Source organism: Dama dama, chromosome 16 (genome assembly GCF_033118175.1).
Source record: "Dama dama isolate Ldn47 chromosome 16, ASM3311817v1, whole genome shotgun sequence".
Taxonomy (NCBI): Eukaryota; Metazoa; Chordata; class Mammalia; order Artiodactyla; family Cervidae; genus Dama; species Dama dama.
The window spans coordinates 18,120,346-18,138,005 of record NC_083696.1 but is presented as its reverse complement, the minus strand read 5'-3'; the positions used below and the strand labels follow the sequence as shown (position 1 = coordinate 18,138,005).

Genomic DNA, 17,660 nt, shown 5'->3' with positions numbered 1-17,660 from the left:
GACCCGGCCTGCGGAAGGGCGGGGCCGGCGAGCGCGAGGCCCCCAGGCTGAGGTGCGGGGCTGCCCGAGGTGTGCCGGATACCGAGCTCAACATTTGCCGCCAGCTTCTTTAGTCCTCAGGTCCGACCCGTCGCTTTTCCTGAGCCGCTACCTTCTCGACCTTCTTTTCTATCTCTTTGTCCCTTTAACTGCTTCATGGAAGAGAAAAATGGAACATTTAAGTCAGGCATCTCTGAGGCACCAGCCAATGGAATAGGTAGTGGAGGTGGGGTCCTGCGCTCGCGCCGAAATTCAAAGGCAAAAATAGTTCCGCCCCGGTGCCGCGCGCGGGGCAAATGTAGGAGCAGCTTTAGTGGCGTTCGCCTCTTAGCGCCCGAAGCCGGGCAAGACTGGCGCACTCTTCGCCTTAGTGATTAGAAGAGCTTCAGCGGCGCCTCAAGCCCAGGCGACCTGACGCAGCGGCGAGGCAGGTGCGTGCGCGCGGCCGGTTGGGCCTAGCCGGGCATTCCTGGCGGGAGATGGGCGTCGGAGGCTGGGGAGCAGAGTAGCAAGGAGTTTCAGAGTAACTTTAGTCCTAAAGGGATTCCTGGCAGGATGACTAGTTCCTGTCCAACCTTGGAGTAGGGCGAACAAGGGCTGACAGAAAGGCCTGGTGGGGCGAAGGAAGAGCCTGAGTAAAAGCAAAAGCCTTCGGGTATTTATCTGGGGTATGTCTACTGATATTTAAGAAATATTTACAGACCACCCGCCCATCCCGCGCCTTCGTGTTAGGCAGTATTCTGGCATACAACGGCGAATGTAGAAGATGCTACCGAAGATTACATTATGATAGGTTGGGTAGAGCAATAAATAAGGACTGATTAGTGTCAGCTGTAAGTCCGTGAAGGAAAAAGAAAGCAGAGGGAGGGGATGGGTAGAGGGCACTTTTTTATATACGAGAGTTGGGAAGGAACCTAGTTAGGTGACGTTGGAGTAAAGACGTGAGTGATATAAAGGAGAGTGAGCCATGTCAGTGTCCGGGAGAAGTGCATTCTGGGCGAAGGGGATGCGATGGTAAATGATCAGTAATCTGTGTTAGCTGGAGTATGTTAACGGTGGAAGATTATGAGCCTGGAGAAGTAGCTGGTTGGCTTCCAGGTTCAATTAATTTCTGCGTGTGTGCGTGCTAAGTCACTTCAGTCGTGTTTGACTCTTTGCGACCCTATGGACTGTAGCTCACCAGGCTCCTCTGTCCATGGGGATTCTCCAGGAAAGAATCCTGGAGTGGATTGTCCTGCCCTCCTCCAGGGGATCTTCCCGACCCAGGGATGGAACCCACATCTCCCGTGGCTCCTGCGTTGCAAGAGGATTCCTTTGTCGCTGAGCCACCGGGGAAGCCCAGTTAACTTCTAAATAGAGGCTAATTCTTGTATATTTTTAAGTTAAAGAAAGATACCTTTACATCAGAGGAAATGGCTTTGTAAGTGGCTGTTTTATTTCTATTGCGCTGTCATTCTTATGGTTTAGTCTGTTTATTATGATTCCAGTTTTACATTGCACTTATGCGTTGTTTTTCTGTTTTGTACAGAACTGCTTAGTGGCTTGATTCCTAGCAGAGATTTACCTGTCAGTAGTTAAAATGCACATTAAGTCAATCATCCTTGAGGGATTCAAATCCTATGCTCAGAGGACTGAAGTCAATGGTTTTGACCCTCTGTTCAATGCTATCACTGGTTTAAATGGTAGTGGAAAATCCAACATATTGGACTCCATCTGCTTTTTGCTGGGCATCTCCAACCTGTCTCAGGTAAAGTGTAAACTTTCTGACTTAGTGAATTTAAGTTTGAGGAATCTCAAGGGAATCTTTGCACTTGGAGAGGGCCAATATTATCAATATTCTCTTCATTTGCATTTTTATGTGAATTATCTTCTACCTCATTGCAGTCCTTTAAAGGTAGGTATTACTACTCCATATTTTAGGTGAGAAGGTAGAAACTTAGAGGAGTTGCTTAAGGTTAATCTTCTTAAGATGTTTGAAGCAACACTGAAACTCACACATTCTCATTCTGGTTTGTATCCTTTCCACCTGCCCCCGCCCTCATAATGTCTTTTTGGGATCTGCTATTGGGATTGAATAAATAGTGAAATTTTTAGACACTGTCTTTCCTTAAATTTTTCAAATGAGCTCTTGTTAAGAAATGAGTAGAAAACAGTTTAGTTCAGGATTTAAAAAGTCCTATGGAGAGAGAGGCCCATTTCAGGTCGATGCCCATTTTCTTTGCTTTCCTTGCCTATGAATACCACTTCCTGTTCCTGACTTCTTAATGGATACTACATGGGTGGTTTACCAACAGCAAGAAAGCTATTTTTAGTGCTGTTTTGTGCAGTACTGAGTATTGTAACTGATAAACTTTTCCTTTATTTTAGGTTCGGGCTTCTAACTTACAAGATTTAGTTTACAAAAATGGGCAAGCTGGTATTACAAAAGCCTTGGTGTCAATCACCTTTGATAATTCTGACAAAAAGCAGAGTCCTTTAGGATTTGAGGTTCATGATGAAATTACAGTAACAAGGCAGGTGAGTGACTACTAAATATTTGGTTCCCTAAAAACTTGCATGTCTCAGGTGCATTTTGGCAATACAATTACTGGAAAGTTTATGAGCAATCTGATGGATCAAATACTGACTAGATTCCTTAAGAATATCTTGTTTTGCTTAAGCAAATTCCACCATTTACCAAGTGGATTGAAAGGGATGTGAAATCCATCCATGCAAGCACTCAGCCATGCTCATTTAAACCATAAACCATGCACTTGAGTCTCTCTGTGCTGGAACACCTGTAGCTCTTGGGATCTCACTGTTTTCTGAGGTAACCCATTCTGTTTTTGGAAATTAGCAAGTTATTCTTGCAAATGGAGCCATACCATACTGTTGTTTTCAAGTTTTACACATAAATCCTAGTTATCTTGAGAGCACCAAGAGAACGTGTAATTTATTCTTTATTTCAATATATCAGTGTTCTGCTGTAAGTCTGTTTTCTCAGCTAAATTCTCTAGGTCATTCAATTGATATTTAATTGTTCCTAGGTCTTCCACTTGTCTCATCACATGGAATGCACATTTGCTCCAGTTTTATTTATGTACGCGTGCACACACACACACACACACACACACACAGACATTTTAATGCTTGGCACTTCAAATTGCGTGGACCAGAATTGGTCTGGCTGGGACAGGATTAAGCAGAATTGTCACTTCTTTCATTTTAAGTACTCTAGTTTTCTTTTTCTCAATATGATGTTGAAGAGTACATGATATGTTATGAATTCATATCTGATTTACTTAAAATCAGTCTAACTTGTTCATGTTATTACTTAGCCATATACTGCCATTTCTGCGTCTAAGCAGGTCCTTGAAACCAATGGAGGACCTTAACATTTGTCCCTTAAAATCTTATCTTATTATAATCAGACCGAGTTTTCAGTTTGTCAGAGTTTTATCTTTAAAAATTCTGTTAATTCTTATTTACCCTTCATCTTAACATTATGTAGCTTATAGATTTCCGTCTCTATTTTAATGAAAACTCTGGTTGAAAAGAAAAAAAGGATTGACTAGATTGGGACAAAATCCTGTTCTCTGTCATTAAACATCTGTCAAATAATTACCCTTTCAGGATTTTAAGAAAATCTGCTACTAATCTAATCCAAAATTTCTGTCCTCTTGTGGTCCATATGACTGTATCTTCTCCAGAATTTTGTTATAAAGACTTCCTCGAATTTCTTTAGGATATATTAGGATTGTTGCTCAAATATTAATAAATGACCTACCACCCTAATACTGTCAGGAAAAGAAGTGAATTCATATGTATTTAATATTTATTAAGTGCTTGATGTGTGCTGGGCATTCTCAAATGCACTGGGAAATACAGATAGAAAGAATGAGAAACGAATCTTGTCTTTAAGGACTTCAGCAAATGGGTGAAGCAGTCATACCTCCAAGATGACGATGTACATGCTGCAGTAGACTGAACAAGCTATTGTCCAGTATAAGTTGTTCTTGTTAAACCCATGCTGCAGTTCCATGATTATTCTTTTTCTTTCAAATATTCACAAGTCTTATGTTTTACTAGTCGTTTTAGAGTCTTGACGAGGATTGTTACTAAAACTGTGTCTTTCATTTTTAGTATTTGACTCCTTTGGAAATCAAAAAGTGGAGGAAGATGGGTCAGCCTCTGAGTATGGAAAGTAGTAGAAGAGGGTGGTCAGGGATAGAAGCCACATTTCTATACATCTTTGGAAACAAGGTCGAAGGCACCTTAAAGACCTAGTCTGCCGCGTGGGAGGTTAGGAGGCCCTAGATTAGGAGCCCCTCTCACATTGTTTTTGACCACCTTATACTTTCTTCACCATTTACCCTAGATTCATTTTATTTATCATTAGTTGGAAAAAACAAATAAAAGATAATGTATTTGGGAATTTATCATCTTATCAAGATATATGTGTTCATTTATGTCTTTTAAAATTATTTCTTTTGCAGGTAGTTATTGGTGGCAGAAATAAATATTTAATCAATGGAGTAAATGCAAATAATACCAGAGTATACGATCTCTTCTGTTCTGTTGGTCTTAATGTTAACAACCCTCACTTTCTCATCATGCAGGTATTTTGTTTGTGGACTTTATATCTCTTTCATAATAGTTTTGGCATCTTTTTTTAACTTACAGGAGAAATACTTCTGTTTGGATTTTTCATTTTTTAATTTGTTGTTAGCCTGATGTTTGGACACCTGTTAATAAATGTGGGTTAGTTGTTTGTACTTACGTGTTCTAGTATATTGCATACATTTGAATTTTGAAGAATATCTGGAGTTAATTTTCTTTGACTTATCTTGAAGGGCTATTCTAAAAAATCAAGAGATGTTCAGTAATTATGCCAACATTTATTTACATGCTTACCCATTTTAGAGTTGCAGACTTCTACATCATTACCTGTCTCAGAAATACAGTTTTGAGTTAACTTTGTATTATTTATGTAATTTATATCACTGGTAAGAAAGTAAGTAGCAAAATTCTAGAATTATAAGCTACCCTTGTTCTCAAATTTTAAAAAAGAAACACCTTTTCATGTAGGTGGGAGAAATAACTGCCCAAAGATTGGTATATTAGGATATAACAGCTTTAGTACAGATAAACAAGTATGCCTTTAGGTTATTCTTTCTGAATTTACCATTATTACAGTAAGTTTGTCATTGTATTTTCAGGGCCGAATTACAAAAGTGATGAATATGAAACCTCCAGAGGTAAGAGTACTCTTTAAGCACAGTAAAGATGGTCATTGTAGGTATTGTCTTAATCTTTTAGGTAATCAATTTTTAAACATAATTTTTCCATTATTAAAATTCTTGGGAACATTTATTTAAGAATGATTAGTGGCGAAAATAATTTTGTTTTTTAATATTTGACACCATGCCCTAGTTTTTTTTTTAAGTGATATAATGTAAACTTTCAGAGCCTTAGTTTCCTCATCCATAAACTAGAGTCTGTAACCTTTACCTCAAGATCTGTTCTGAGGATTAAATCAGAATCTTTAAAAGAAGTAAAAGGAAAGTCCTAGGACCTTGTTAAACAGTTTTTTTTTAAGTTATTTTTTTTAATTGAGATATAATAAAGTAGTTTCAGGTGTACACCAAAAAGGTTTAATACATATACAATATTCAGTATATGTGTTTATCACAAAATGATCACCACAGTTTAGTCAGCATTGATCACTGTATATCACATCTTTCAGAATTTTTTTTGAAGATGAGAACTTTTAAATTATACTCTCCGCAGGTTTCAAATATGCAGTTAAGTATTATCAACTATAGTCACCATGCCATACATTACATCCCCAGGATCTTTTATTTTATAACTGGCACTTTTAACTTTTGCTCACCACCTATCCCCCACCTCTGCCAGCCAACAATCTGCTTTCCAAATCTATGAGTTCAGTTTTGGGGTTTTTTTGGGAAAGAGCCTACATGTAAGTGAAATTATACTGTATTATCTTTCTGTCAGACTTATTTCAGTTAGCATAATGCCCTTGTGTTCTATCCATGCTGTTACAAATGGCAGGATTTCCTTTTTGTATGCCTCAATAATATTCTATTTAATTTATATATATAAATATTATATTCTTTATCCATTCATCCATCAGTGGACACTTGGATTGTTTCCATGTCTTTACTATTACAAATGATGTTACAATGTACATGGAAGTGCAAATATCTTTTCAAATTAGTGTCTTTTGTTCCTTCAGATAAATGTCCCAAAGTGGAATTATTGGATCATATGGTAGTTCTATTTTTAATTTTTTGAGGAACCGCCATGCTGTTTCCCATAATGGATACACCAGTTTATAGTCCCACAAACAGTACACACGTTTTCCCTTTTCTCCACATCCTCACCTTGTCTTTGTTATTTTTTGTCTTTTTGATAAAAGCCATTCTAACAGGTGATGTCTCATTGTGGTTTTGATTTGTATTTGCCTGATTTGTATTTGTGGATGGTTTCCTTTCCTGTGCATAAGCTTTTTAGTTTGATGTAGTCTTGCTTGTTTATTTTTGGTTTTAGTGCCTTTGCTTTTGGTATCAAATAAAAAAAATCATCACTAACACAGGCGTTGGGAGCTTACCACTTACTTATTTTCTAGGAGGTTTATGTGCCCATACAGTATTAAAAGAAATTTTGGTTCTAAAGTAGCTTTTCTCAGCTGGTGTTCCATGTCAGAGTTAAACCCTATATATAGGAAGAGATTTGAGTGAAATTAATTCATTAGATACAATGGATTGCTTAAGACACTAAGACTTAATTTTGACTTGGAGCCCCCTTGAGAAGAGTTGGTATGAAGGAATAAAGGTTTTGTGTAAGAGCAAAGGCTCTTTTGGTATTTTTATCTATGGAGAAGAACTAAAAAGATGGCTGATAATTGATGATACTAGTCTGGTTTAACCATAGGTCACACTTACTTTCTTCAGATAACATCTTAAGGGAGAACTTCTCATTCAAAATCTGCCCAATATATAGAAATCAAACTGGTTTTCAGAGAAATAATCCTCTTGAGATAGGGATTGATAGTAATTAGAAGCTTCTGATAAAGGAGTGCTAAAAAATTGTCCTTATGAAATTATAATTAGTATTTGCCTTTTTTCAGTGTGCTTCTCACATGAATTACTTTACTTCTCAATGACACCGAGATACTTTCAGTCCTCAGCAGATGAAAAAAGGGAAAACTAAATTACTTGCCCAAGTTCTAAAAGTATATGCCGCAGTGGGAATGTAAATGTTAGGCCGGGCTTCGTCCTTGGAGGAACAAAACAGCTGAAGTCTCGCTTGGAACAGTTTTAAGCAGAAATTTATAAAATGAAATGTTGGTTACCTTTTACTTTCTTCTTATATTTGAAGGAAAAGAGAAAGAAAGAATTACTGGCTTCAGTTTTCAATGATATGTACTCTGGAACCTCAGTGTAGCATAAAGTTTGATTTTAGAATTGGGAGTGAAGGCCAGAAATGTTTGTTGAATTTTAGGGTTATAGATAATATGTACATTTTTTCATGTACTTATCTATTATGGTCCTTAACTATTTTGTTAAGATGCTTCATGAAGTTAAGGCCTTAAGTAATATCCTAAGGTAAATTCCAATGAGACTCACTGGCTTTGATTCTTAAAACATTAATGCAATCATCTTTCCAGATTTTGTCCATGATAGAAGAAGCAGCTGGAACCAGGATGTATGAATACAAAAAACAAAATGCTCAGAGGACTATAGAAAAAAAGGAGGCTAAGCTGAGAGAAATTAAGACGGTAATTAAATTTATATAAAATATTTTTAGGGAAGCAAGTGCTTTTCTTTTAGAGTTTCCCTGTTGTAAAGAGGGAAATTTTACCACACCTGTCCTCTCCCCAGCCTTTGTTCAGTTTTCCTTAGTCTTCTCCCTTTTAAATTTCTTTAATGGTACTTCACATACTCAAAAATAGTTTTTCCTTTATTTTCCAGATACTTGAAGAAGAAATTACTCCAACCATTCAAAAATTAAAAGAGGTGTGTACTATATATGTGAGGACAGCCAGCTAGAATGTCTCTCAAAATTGGTGATGCATCCATGATGATACACATGGGGGCGACACGTGTACCACTCCTCAGAAATGTTTCTTGGAGATGAGATGAGGAGTTAGAGTTGATAGTCCATGCTCAACCTTCTGGTTATAGAGGACAGTGCACTTCATATCTGTTAAGTCATAATGGTTTTAGAGATTGACTGTCATAATCTCAGAAAACAGCATGCCAGATTTTCATTCTTTGTTGAAGACAAGTGTAAATTTAAATTTTCCTGGATAGTTAGAATTGAGTGGAATAAACATTTCTTAAAAGATATGGCACTCTTAGAAACTCTTGGTAGAGTGAGTAACTTCTAGGGTAAGAAGGGCTATCACTGCAATTACCACTGTCAGGGCAGTTAGTAGACAATAGGTATTGAAACGGATGGCTGTTTTCTCTATAATCTTTGCACTTCTGACATCATATCACTGTTTCAGTGAAAATATTTTAAATCATGTATTTAGAAATTTCTTAAATGTTCATTAGAATTTGGTAGTTCTCAAGCTCTCCTCTGAATCCATACAGTAGCATCGATGTAGTTGGAAAAACTGAAAAATTGTGAACTTGAAGGTTCTGCCTTTTGTGTGTATGATTTAGTACAAAAACACGAGATGACAAGTTTAAACCTAGGTGTCATATTTGATTTTGCCAAATTCTATATCTAATAATATGAAGAGCTCATTTAATCACCCTGAATTTGTTTCTTCATCTGCAGATTAGGAATTTTCATTGTTAACTTTGTCCTAGTAGGTCCCAGTGGGAATCAAGTTTAGCAAATATTGATACATATAGTTATATGAATGAATGTAGGGTGGGCATCTTGGTAATAGTACTACAAAATACATTTAATGGTGTATCATTCATAGTTTATCTATAGACTTATTCCCACCTGTCTATGATCTTATGTCCATATTTCTTTGTTAATCCCAATTGTGTGGTTATATAATCCCAACTCTGTGGTTATATTTGAGAAGAAATAGCCACAAAGACTTCACTAAAGATGACATTATGCTATCTAAAAAGCCACAGTTCTAATGTTGTTTGAAGTTTCCTAAAATTAATAATCCATAATTACTCAAGTTTTAGACAAAATCTGTTACATTTATTGTGTAATGGGGAACTTTTTATGTGTTGCTGTATTTAAATTATTTCCAAATTTGCTTAAAAATATTGATGTAGAGTTATACTTTATTGGTGATTTCTCTTTTAGGAAAGATCTTCCTACTTGGAGTACCAAAAGCTATTGAGAGAAATAGAACATCTGAGTCGTTTATATATAGCTTATCAGTTTTTGCTGGCTGAAGATACTAAAGAACGCTCAGCTGAGGCATTAAAAGAAATGCAGGATAAAATTATGAAGCTTCAAGAAGAAGTGTCTGAGAATGATAAAAAAATAAAAGCACTCAGTCATGAAATAGAAGAGTTGGAAAAAAGAAAAGATAAGGTCAGACATGTGTAAGAATAATAATACACTGAAAAATATTAAATAATGTAACTATTTTGGATTTACTGGGCATTGTGTTCTCTACTGAAAAAAATTTATCTTAATGTATGATAATGATATAGTTTCAGTTCAGTTCAGTTGCTCAGCTGTGTCCGACTCTGCAAAACCATGGACTGCAGCACACCAGGCCTCCCTGTCCATCACCGACACCTGGAGTTTACTCAGATTCATGTCTGTTGAGTTGATGATGCCATCCAACCATCTCACCCTCTGTCGTCCCCTTCTCCTCTCGCCTTCAGTCTTTCGCAGCATCAGGGTCCTTTCGAATGAGTCAGTTCTTCACATCAGGTGGCCAAAGTATTGGAGTTTCAGCATCAGTCCTTCCAGTGAATTTTCAGGACTGAATTCCTTTAGGATGGACTAGTTGGATCTCCTTGCAGTCCAAGGGACTCTCAAGAGTTCTCCAACACCACAGTTCAAAAGCATCAATTCTTTGGTACTCAGCTTTATCTATAGTCCAACTCACATATCCATACATGACTACTGGAAAAACCATTGCTTTAACTAGACAGACCTTTGTTGGCAAAGTAATGTCTCTGCTTTTTAATATGCTTTCTAGGTTGGTCATAACTTTTTTCCAGGGAGCAAGCATCTTTTAATTTCATGGCTGCAATCACCATCTACAGTGATTGTGGAGCCCAAAAGAATAAAGTCAGCCACTGTTTCCCCATCTGTTTGCCATGAAGTGGTGGGACCAATTGCAATGATTTTAGTTTTCTGAATGTTGAGTTTTAAGCCAACTTTTTCACTCTCCTCTTTCACTTTCATCAAGAGGCTCTTTAGTTCTTCTTCACTTTCTGCCATAAGGGTTGTGTCACCTGCATATCTGATGTTATTGATATTTCTCCCAGCAATCTTGATTCCAGCTTGTGCTTCATCCAGCCCAGCATCTCATGATGTACTCTGCATAGAGGTTAAATAAGCAGGGTGACAATACACAGCCTTGATGTACTCCTTTTCCTATTTGGAACCAGTCTATTGTTCCATGACCTGTTCTAACTGTTGCTTCTTGACCTGCATAAAGATTTCTCAAGAGGCAGGTCAGGTCGTCTGGTATTCCCAACTCTCAGAACGTTGTCATCCACAGTCAAAGACTTTGGCATAGTCAATAAAGCAGAAATAGATATTTTTCTGGAACTCTTGCTTTTTTGATGATCCAGTGGATGTTGGCAATTTGATCTTTGGTTCCTCTGCCTTTTCTAAATCCATCTTGAATATCGGCAAGTTTACAGTTCATGTACTGTTGAAGCCTGGCTTGGAGAATTTTGAGCATTCCTTTCCTAGCGTGTGAGATGAGTGCAATTGTGCCATAGTTTGAGCATTCTTTGGCATTGACTTTCTTTGGGATTGGAATGAAAATTGACCTTTCCAGTCCTCTGACCACTGCTGAGTTTTCCAAATTTGTTGGCATATTGAGTGCAGCACTTTCACAGCATCATCTTTTAGGATTTGAAATAGCTCAACTGGAATTCCATCACCTTCACTAGCTTTGTTTGTAGTGATGCTTCCTAAGGCCCACTTGACTTTGGATTCCAGGATGTCTGGCTCTAGGTGAATGATCACACCATCGTGATTATCTGGGTCCTAAAGATCTTTTTTGTATAGTTCTTCTGTGTATTCTTTCCACTTCTTAATATCTTCTGTTCTGTTAGGTCCATACCATTTCTGTGCTTTATTGTGCCCATCTTTGCATGAAAATTTCCTTGGTATCTCTAATATTCTTGAAGAGATCTCTAGTCTTTCCCATTCTTTTGTTTTCCTCTATTTCTTTGCATTAATCACTGAGGAAGGCTTTCTTCTCTCTCCTTGCTATTTGGAACTCTGCATTCAAATGAGTATATCTTTCATTTCTCCTTTGCCTTTTGCTTCTCTTCTTTTCACAGCTATTTGTAATGCCTCCTCAGACAACTTTTGTGCCTTTTTGCATTTCTTTTTCTTAGGGATGGTCTTGATCCCTGCCTCCTGCACAGTGTCATGAACCTCTATCCATAGTTCTTCAGGCTCTCTGTCCATCAGATCGAATCTTTTGATTCTTTCTCACTTCCACTGTATAATCATAAGGGATTTGATATAGGTCATACCTGAATGGTCTAGTGGTTTTCCCTACTTTCTTCAATTTAGGTCTGAATTTACAATCAGGAGTTCATGATCTGAGCCACAGTCAGCTCCTGATCTTGTTTTTGTTGACTATATCGATCTTTCCATCTTTGGCTGCAAAGAACATAATCAGTCTGCTTCGGTATTGACTGTCTGGTGATGTCCATGTGTAGAGTCCATAGTTTATTAAAAATAAATGTATATAAATTATACACTAACATTTTTAAGTACATGATTGAATTGGTGCATTTGATTATAGGAAGTTGGAGGTATACTTCGATCTTTAGAAGATGCTCTTACAGAAGCTCAGCGAGTTAATACTAAATCTCAAAGTGCCTTTGACTTCAAGAAGAAGAATCTGGCAAGTGAAGAGAACAAACGCAAAGAACTGGAGAAAAATATGGCAGAGGTAAGCAAATGGGTGATGGACAGGGAGGCCTGGCGTGCTGCGATTCATGGGGTCGCAAAGAGTCGGACACGACTGAGTGACTGAACTGAACTGAAGCAAATGAGAAGTGTTTAATTCTAGTAATATACATTCCTCCATTCTGTTAATATTTATTGAATGCCTGCTGTGGACCCAGGGTAATTGTTTAGGCTAGGATGTAGCAACTGACAAAATGACAGTAATGAACAAAATGCCTTGTGGATCTTCATTCCAATGAGGAAAACAATGATAAAGAAAATAAGTGAAATATGTAGTATGTTATATAATGGTGACTGATGAGGAGAAAAAAAAGCAGTGGATAGGGTTAATATTGGGCAGAGAGGTGCAATTTGGAATTTTAAATTGAGTAGACATTAAAGGTCTCATTGGGAGGCCTCTATTTCATTAGAGACCTGATGGTGGTCAGAGAACGATATAGATAGATTGGGAGGCTGTGGGGGAAGATGTTCCAGACAAAAGAGCAGCAGTTGCTCCAAGTGCCTCAGATATTGAAAAAAGCAGAGAGAAGTAAAGCTGGTTACCACTGAATAATAGAGATGGGGTGTAGGATCACATGTGGTTTTGCAAAATATGTGAAGGACTGCCCTTTATTCTGAGCGGCATGGGAAGCTGCTGGAGTTGGTTGAGCACAAGGGTGACATTTTAATATTTTAGTAGTACTGTTTTTGCTGTTTTGAGGATAAATTAAAGGGAAGAAGTAGAGAAACCAGGTAGTAGTTGGTAGTGCAGATGATAGTCCTTGGATAGATGCAACAGAAGGTGGAATATTAGAGAACTTGTGGGATTTTATGTGTACTTTAAGGGTAGGTCCAACAGATATACCCAGCAGATTTTTTTTTTTAATTGAAGTATAGTTTGTTGGTTTAGAATGTTGTTTTCTCCTGTGCAACAAAGTGACTCAGTTATACACGTATTTTGTTTTTTTATTTTCTTTTCCATTATGGTTTATCACACGATATTGAATGTAGTTCCCTTTGTTGCACAGTAAGACCTTATTGTTTATCCATCCTATACATAACAGTTTGTACCTGCTAATCCCAGACTCCCAATCCTTCCCTCCCCTTCCCACCCTTCCCCTCGGCAACAGGTCTGTTCTCTGTGTCTTTCTATTTTGTAGATAAGTTCATTTGTATCATATTTTAGATTCCACATATAAGTGATATCATGATGTTTGTCTTTCTCTTTGTGACTGACTTCACTCAGTATGATAACCTCTAGGTCCATTCCTTGGTATCCATTGGTCCAGTGGCAACTTTTCATTCTTTATAATGTCTGAGTAATGTTCAGTGTGTGTATAACGTCTTCTTTATCAGTTCATCTGTCGATCGACATTTAGATTGTTTCCATGTCTTTGCTACTATAAATAGTGCCCAGCAGATTGGTGTTTGTTTAAATATGAAAGAGGACTGAAGAATAACTCCAGAGTTCTGTTGTTGACAGTTTGAAATATGGTTACCATTTGTTGAATGGAGAATAATAGGCTTGAGAGCTAGTTAGACATCTAAGTAGAGATATTGATTTGATAGTTGAAAATACGAATTTGGAATCCAAGTTAGAAGTGCAAATCAAAATACATATTTTAGCATGCACCAGGGCTGGTGATCAGACTTCTTTATATATACTCATTTCTTCAGTGATCCCATCCAGCCCTGTACCCCTCAATACCATCTACATGTTGAACCTATAATTAACCTTGACTCCTTCGTTGAAGGACTCATTTGTCCAGCTATTTAATTGACATTTTTATATGGATGACTTTAAAAAATCTAAAACTTAACATATCCAAAATAGAACTCTTAAAGTTTCCTCACCTACCCAAACCTGTCTGAGCTACTGAATTTTCCTCATGTAAGTAACGATGCTGTTCACTGCAGAACCTGGAGTCCTCCTGAATTTTCCTCTTTCTCCCAACCCTGTGGTATCTAATTCATCGACAGACTTTGTTGATTTTAAAAGTATATCCAGAATATCCAGATATATATGTATATCCAGAATAGAGCCACCTTTCACACCTCTTTCACTCCTCACGTGGTTCATGCCATCACCTCCCAGGAACTCAGTAATACTCAGTAGTATCCTCATTAGCTGTCTTTTTTTTTACTTGCTTATTGTGCTCCAGCCACAGTTCCTGCAATACCCAAGCATATTCCTCAGAGCTTGGCAAGTATACCATCTCCCTAGTATTAGCATGGTCACACCTTTTGTTTCATTTAGATTTCTGCTCAAAATGTCATCACAAAAAGGCCTTTCCTCATCATTCTTAAAACAGTAGCTCCATCATTTTTTGCTTTATTTGTTTACTGTGTCTTCTACCTTAGAAATATAGGCTCACTGAGGACCCTGTGTCTTTAATGTCTTTAATAATGCCTGGTACATGGTAAATATCTAATAAATACCCAGTGGATCATGAATTAAGTGAGCCAAATTTCTGATCACTTTGATGTAAATACAACTAGATTTTTTTTTTTCTTTTATTGCTGGTATCTTGTATAGCATTAGATATCTGGTTATTAGAATTTAAGTGAGAGTGTTAGTCTTTCAGTCGTTCCAGCTCTTTGTGATCCAACGGACTGTAGCCTGCTAGGCTCTTCTGTCCATGGAATTCTACAGGCAAGAAGACTGGAGTGGGTGACCATTCCCTTCTCCAGAGGATCTTCCTGACCCAGGGATTGAACCGGGTCTCCTGCATCACAGGCGGATTTTTTACTTACTGTATGAACCACCAGGGAAGCTGTTCCCATAATAATTTAATACTTAAATTTCATGGCCTTTAATAGTTTATAAAAGCATTTTCATACACGTGCTCTTAATCCTGAAATTTCTTTTATGCTTGGGGTGGAGTGAATATTATTTCAATATTATAGTTTTAGAACCTGATTTTTAGTTGTTTCAAGTGGTTTGTTTAAATTTGCAATACTATTTTAACTCGGTCTCTCTCAGATTTGACTATAACATGGAATGAAGGTATTTCTATTAGGATAAGAGGTACATTTATCCTAAAAACTGAGAAATTTCAAAATGGGAATAAAATATTTAAAATTATGGTTAAATTACTATGTTCAAACTTGTATGAAATTTGATGACATTAAAGGTATATATGTTTCAGTGGTTTTCTAAAATATAATGCTTTCCAATTTCAAACTCTTCTAAAGGATTCTAAAACTTTAGCAGCAAAGGAAAAAGAGGTTAAAAAAATAACAGATGGACTCAGTGCCCTTCAGGAAGCAAGTAATAGAGACGCTGAAGCTTTGGCCACTGCGCAGCAGCACTTCAATGCTGTTTCCGCTGGCCTGTCCAGCAGTGAAGACGGAGCAGAAGCGACTCTTGCTGGTCAGATGATGGCCTGTAAAAATGACATAAGTAAAACTCAGACAGAAGCCAAACAGGTAAGTATAGACAGCAAGAACTATGTGATTGCCGTTTTTATTTATTATTATTTTTATTTTTTGTGAAGCTCCTTCACACTATGCTTTGGCAGTTGTTAAACAAAATGTTGAAAATATTGAGATAACTATCAAGGAACTTGTTTATTACATTCTGCTGCTCCTTATAGCACCTAAAACAATGAATTCAACTATATTGATTGCTGCCTATTGACAATGTCAGTATAAGATGCCATAAAGCATAAAATACCTTTATAGATTAATTGAAATTTTAAGTGCAATAAATCCTCTGTTCTGTTTTCAGCATTGTATGGAATACTTGAGGTTAGTGTATTTGTTTTCATCTTTTTGGTATTTTATTGACATTATAAAAAGTTGAAGTTTTAAGCTCTAATAGGAAAACAAAAACCACTACAATATTGTAAAGTAATTAGCCTCCAACTAGTAAAAATAAATGGAAAAATAAAATATGCACAGGGCAGTTGAAAAAAAAAACAAAAACATCATCTTCATTTATATGCCTGCCACACTTAGTTTTTTTAAATTTTTGTGTCTGAAATTTTGTAATGTTCTTGTTGGAAGTGTTGATATCTCTACCTCCCTTTTATCCCCATTCCAGTCTTTGGTTTTCCTACTCTGATTTCATAATCTTCAACGGCTTTTCCATCTATCAAAATGGTTTTCAGATTTGTTTAGTTAGTTGTGCAGCTTGGAAGTCCTGTGAACACAGGAGTTTTGATGGCAGAAGGAAAAAAATGTATACACACATGCATTCTTCTATTTGTTTTTTAATGGAAAACTCATCTTTAAAGTATATGCAGGACTCATCATTTATAAAAATATATGTACATTAAAAATGTATTAATCCTGTTAAAGGTTTTCAATCATATATTTGCAACTTTTTCATTCAAAGGTGATGGTTGCAAAAAATTTGTAAATCAACAGAAAAACTTTAAAGTCCTTTCAGCATTTTTGTTAACCTATTTTACATTGGGAACAATCCAACATTATTCCATTTTAAAGGAAGGATACACTCATTTAGATTTTAGAATACTGGTTCATGGTTTTAAGGAATAGTGCTCAATTATATAAGCTATAGCATTTCAGTGTCAAACTTACAGCATATAAATTTTTCTGTCAATTTAGCATCCCTTTCGTATATACTTTTATTCCTCATCAATACAGTTAGGTGCACAGTTGGACAGCATAAATATATATAAGTGCAAATAAGCATACCTAAGTGAAAAAGAAGGAAGTGATTTCTAGCTTTCTATTTTGTTTTTAATTTGATCAGCTAATGACAATTCTTTGATATTAATCCTTGAGCTCATTGATGTTAGTTTTATAAATATTAAAAATATAGACTTAAATTATAAGATATTTAATGATTTGAGCATATATTCATTTATATTCTGAGTAGTATTTTGAGAAGAATACATTGGGAAATGTTTGACCTGTTGATATACTGATCCAAGTAGTCAGTTAAATTTTCAAGGCTGATGTCTCTTATAACAATCTAAATCTGGCCATTTTATCTCTAGCACTATCTGCCTCATAGGCTGTTATATGTTTTTCTGTTACAGGCTCAGATGAAGTTGAAACATGCCCAGCAAGAATTAAAGACTAAACAAACAGAAATTAAGAAGATGGATAGTGGCTATAGGAAAGATCAAGAAGCATTAGAAGCTGTGAAAAAACTTAAAGAAAAACTTGAAACTGAAATGAAAAGGCTAAATTATGAAGGTATGCCTTTAAAGACATGATGTTAAATCATTAGGAGGTAGTGATTATTAATAGAAACTTAAAAGAAATAGCAAGTAGGAAATTTTTTTATCTCATTAATGTTAATGGGAATTAGTATAGAAATTATTTATAATCAGAAAAATATTGAAGTATAAAACAGTCCTTTGAATTTTTGAAACCTCTGTATTGAGCATTTCCTACTCCTTCCTCAGTACTGAGTATTAATCACTCTGAAGTGCTACTTGAAAACTCAGAAATGTTATTTATATATTTCTACATTAGTTAGGTGTCCAATTCATATGTTTCTTGGCATGAAAATGATTTTATGTGTTGAAAATATGTCTGCTTGACACAATAGAAATTCAAATGTT

At 36.4% G+C, this 17,660-nt stretch overlaps 1 protein-coding gene across 2 annotated transcripts in view; it reads left to right on the top strand.

The window, feature by feature from the left end:
* The first annotated feature begins 290 nt into the window (after positions 1-290).
* SMC2 (structural maintenance of chromosomes 2) overlaps positions 291-17,660 on the top strand; it is a 48,349-nt gene continuing 30,979 nt past the window's right edge. The window contains exons 1-11 of one of the 2 annotated variants that reach the window (XM_061163516.1): positions 291-470; positions 1,568-1,786; positions 2,407-2,556; positions 4,515-4,637; positions 5,238-5,276; positions 7,709-7,819; positions 8,013-8,057; positions 9,325-9,558; positions 11,975-12,124; positions 15,316-15,549; positions 17,130-17,289. In XM_061163516.1, the coding sequence (XP_061019499.1) occupies positions 1,619-1,786; positions 2,407-2,556; positions 4,515-4,637; positions 5,238-5,276; positions 7,709-7,819; positions 8,013-8,057; positions 9,325-9,558; positions 11,975-12,124; positions 15,316-15,549; positions 17,130-17,289 (1,414 nt within the window). In that variant the 5' untranslated portion in view covers positions 291-470; positions 1,568-1,618. The remainder of the gene's footprint in view (positions 471-1,567; positions 1,787-2,406; positions 2,557-4,514; positions 4,638-5,237; positions 5,277-7,708; positions 7,820-8,012; positions 8,058-9,324; positions 9,559-11,974; positions 12,125-15,315; positions 15,550-17,129; positions 17,290-17,660) is intronic. The other variant, XM_061163517.1, reaches the window with a different exon arrangement.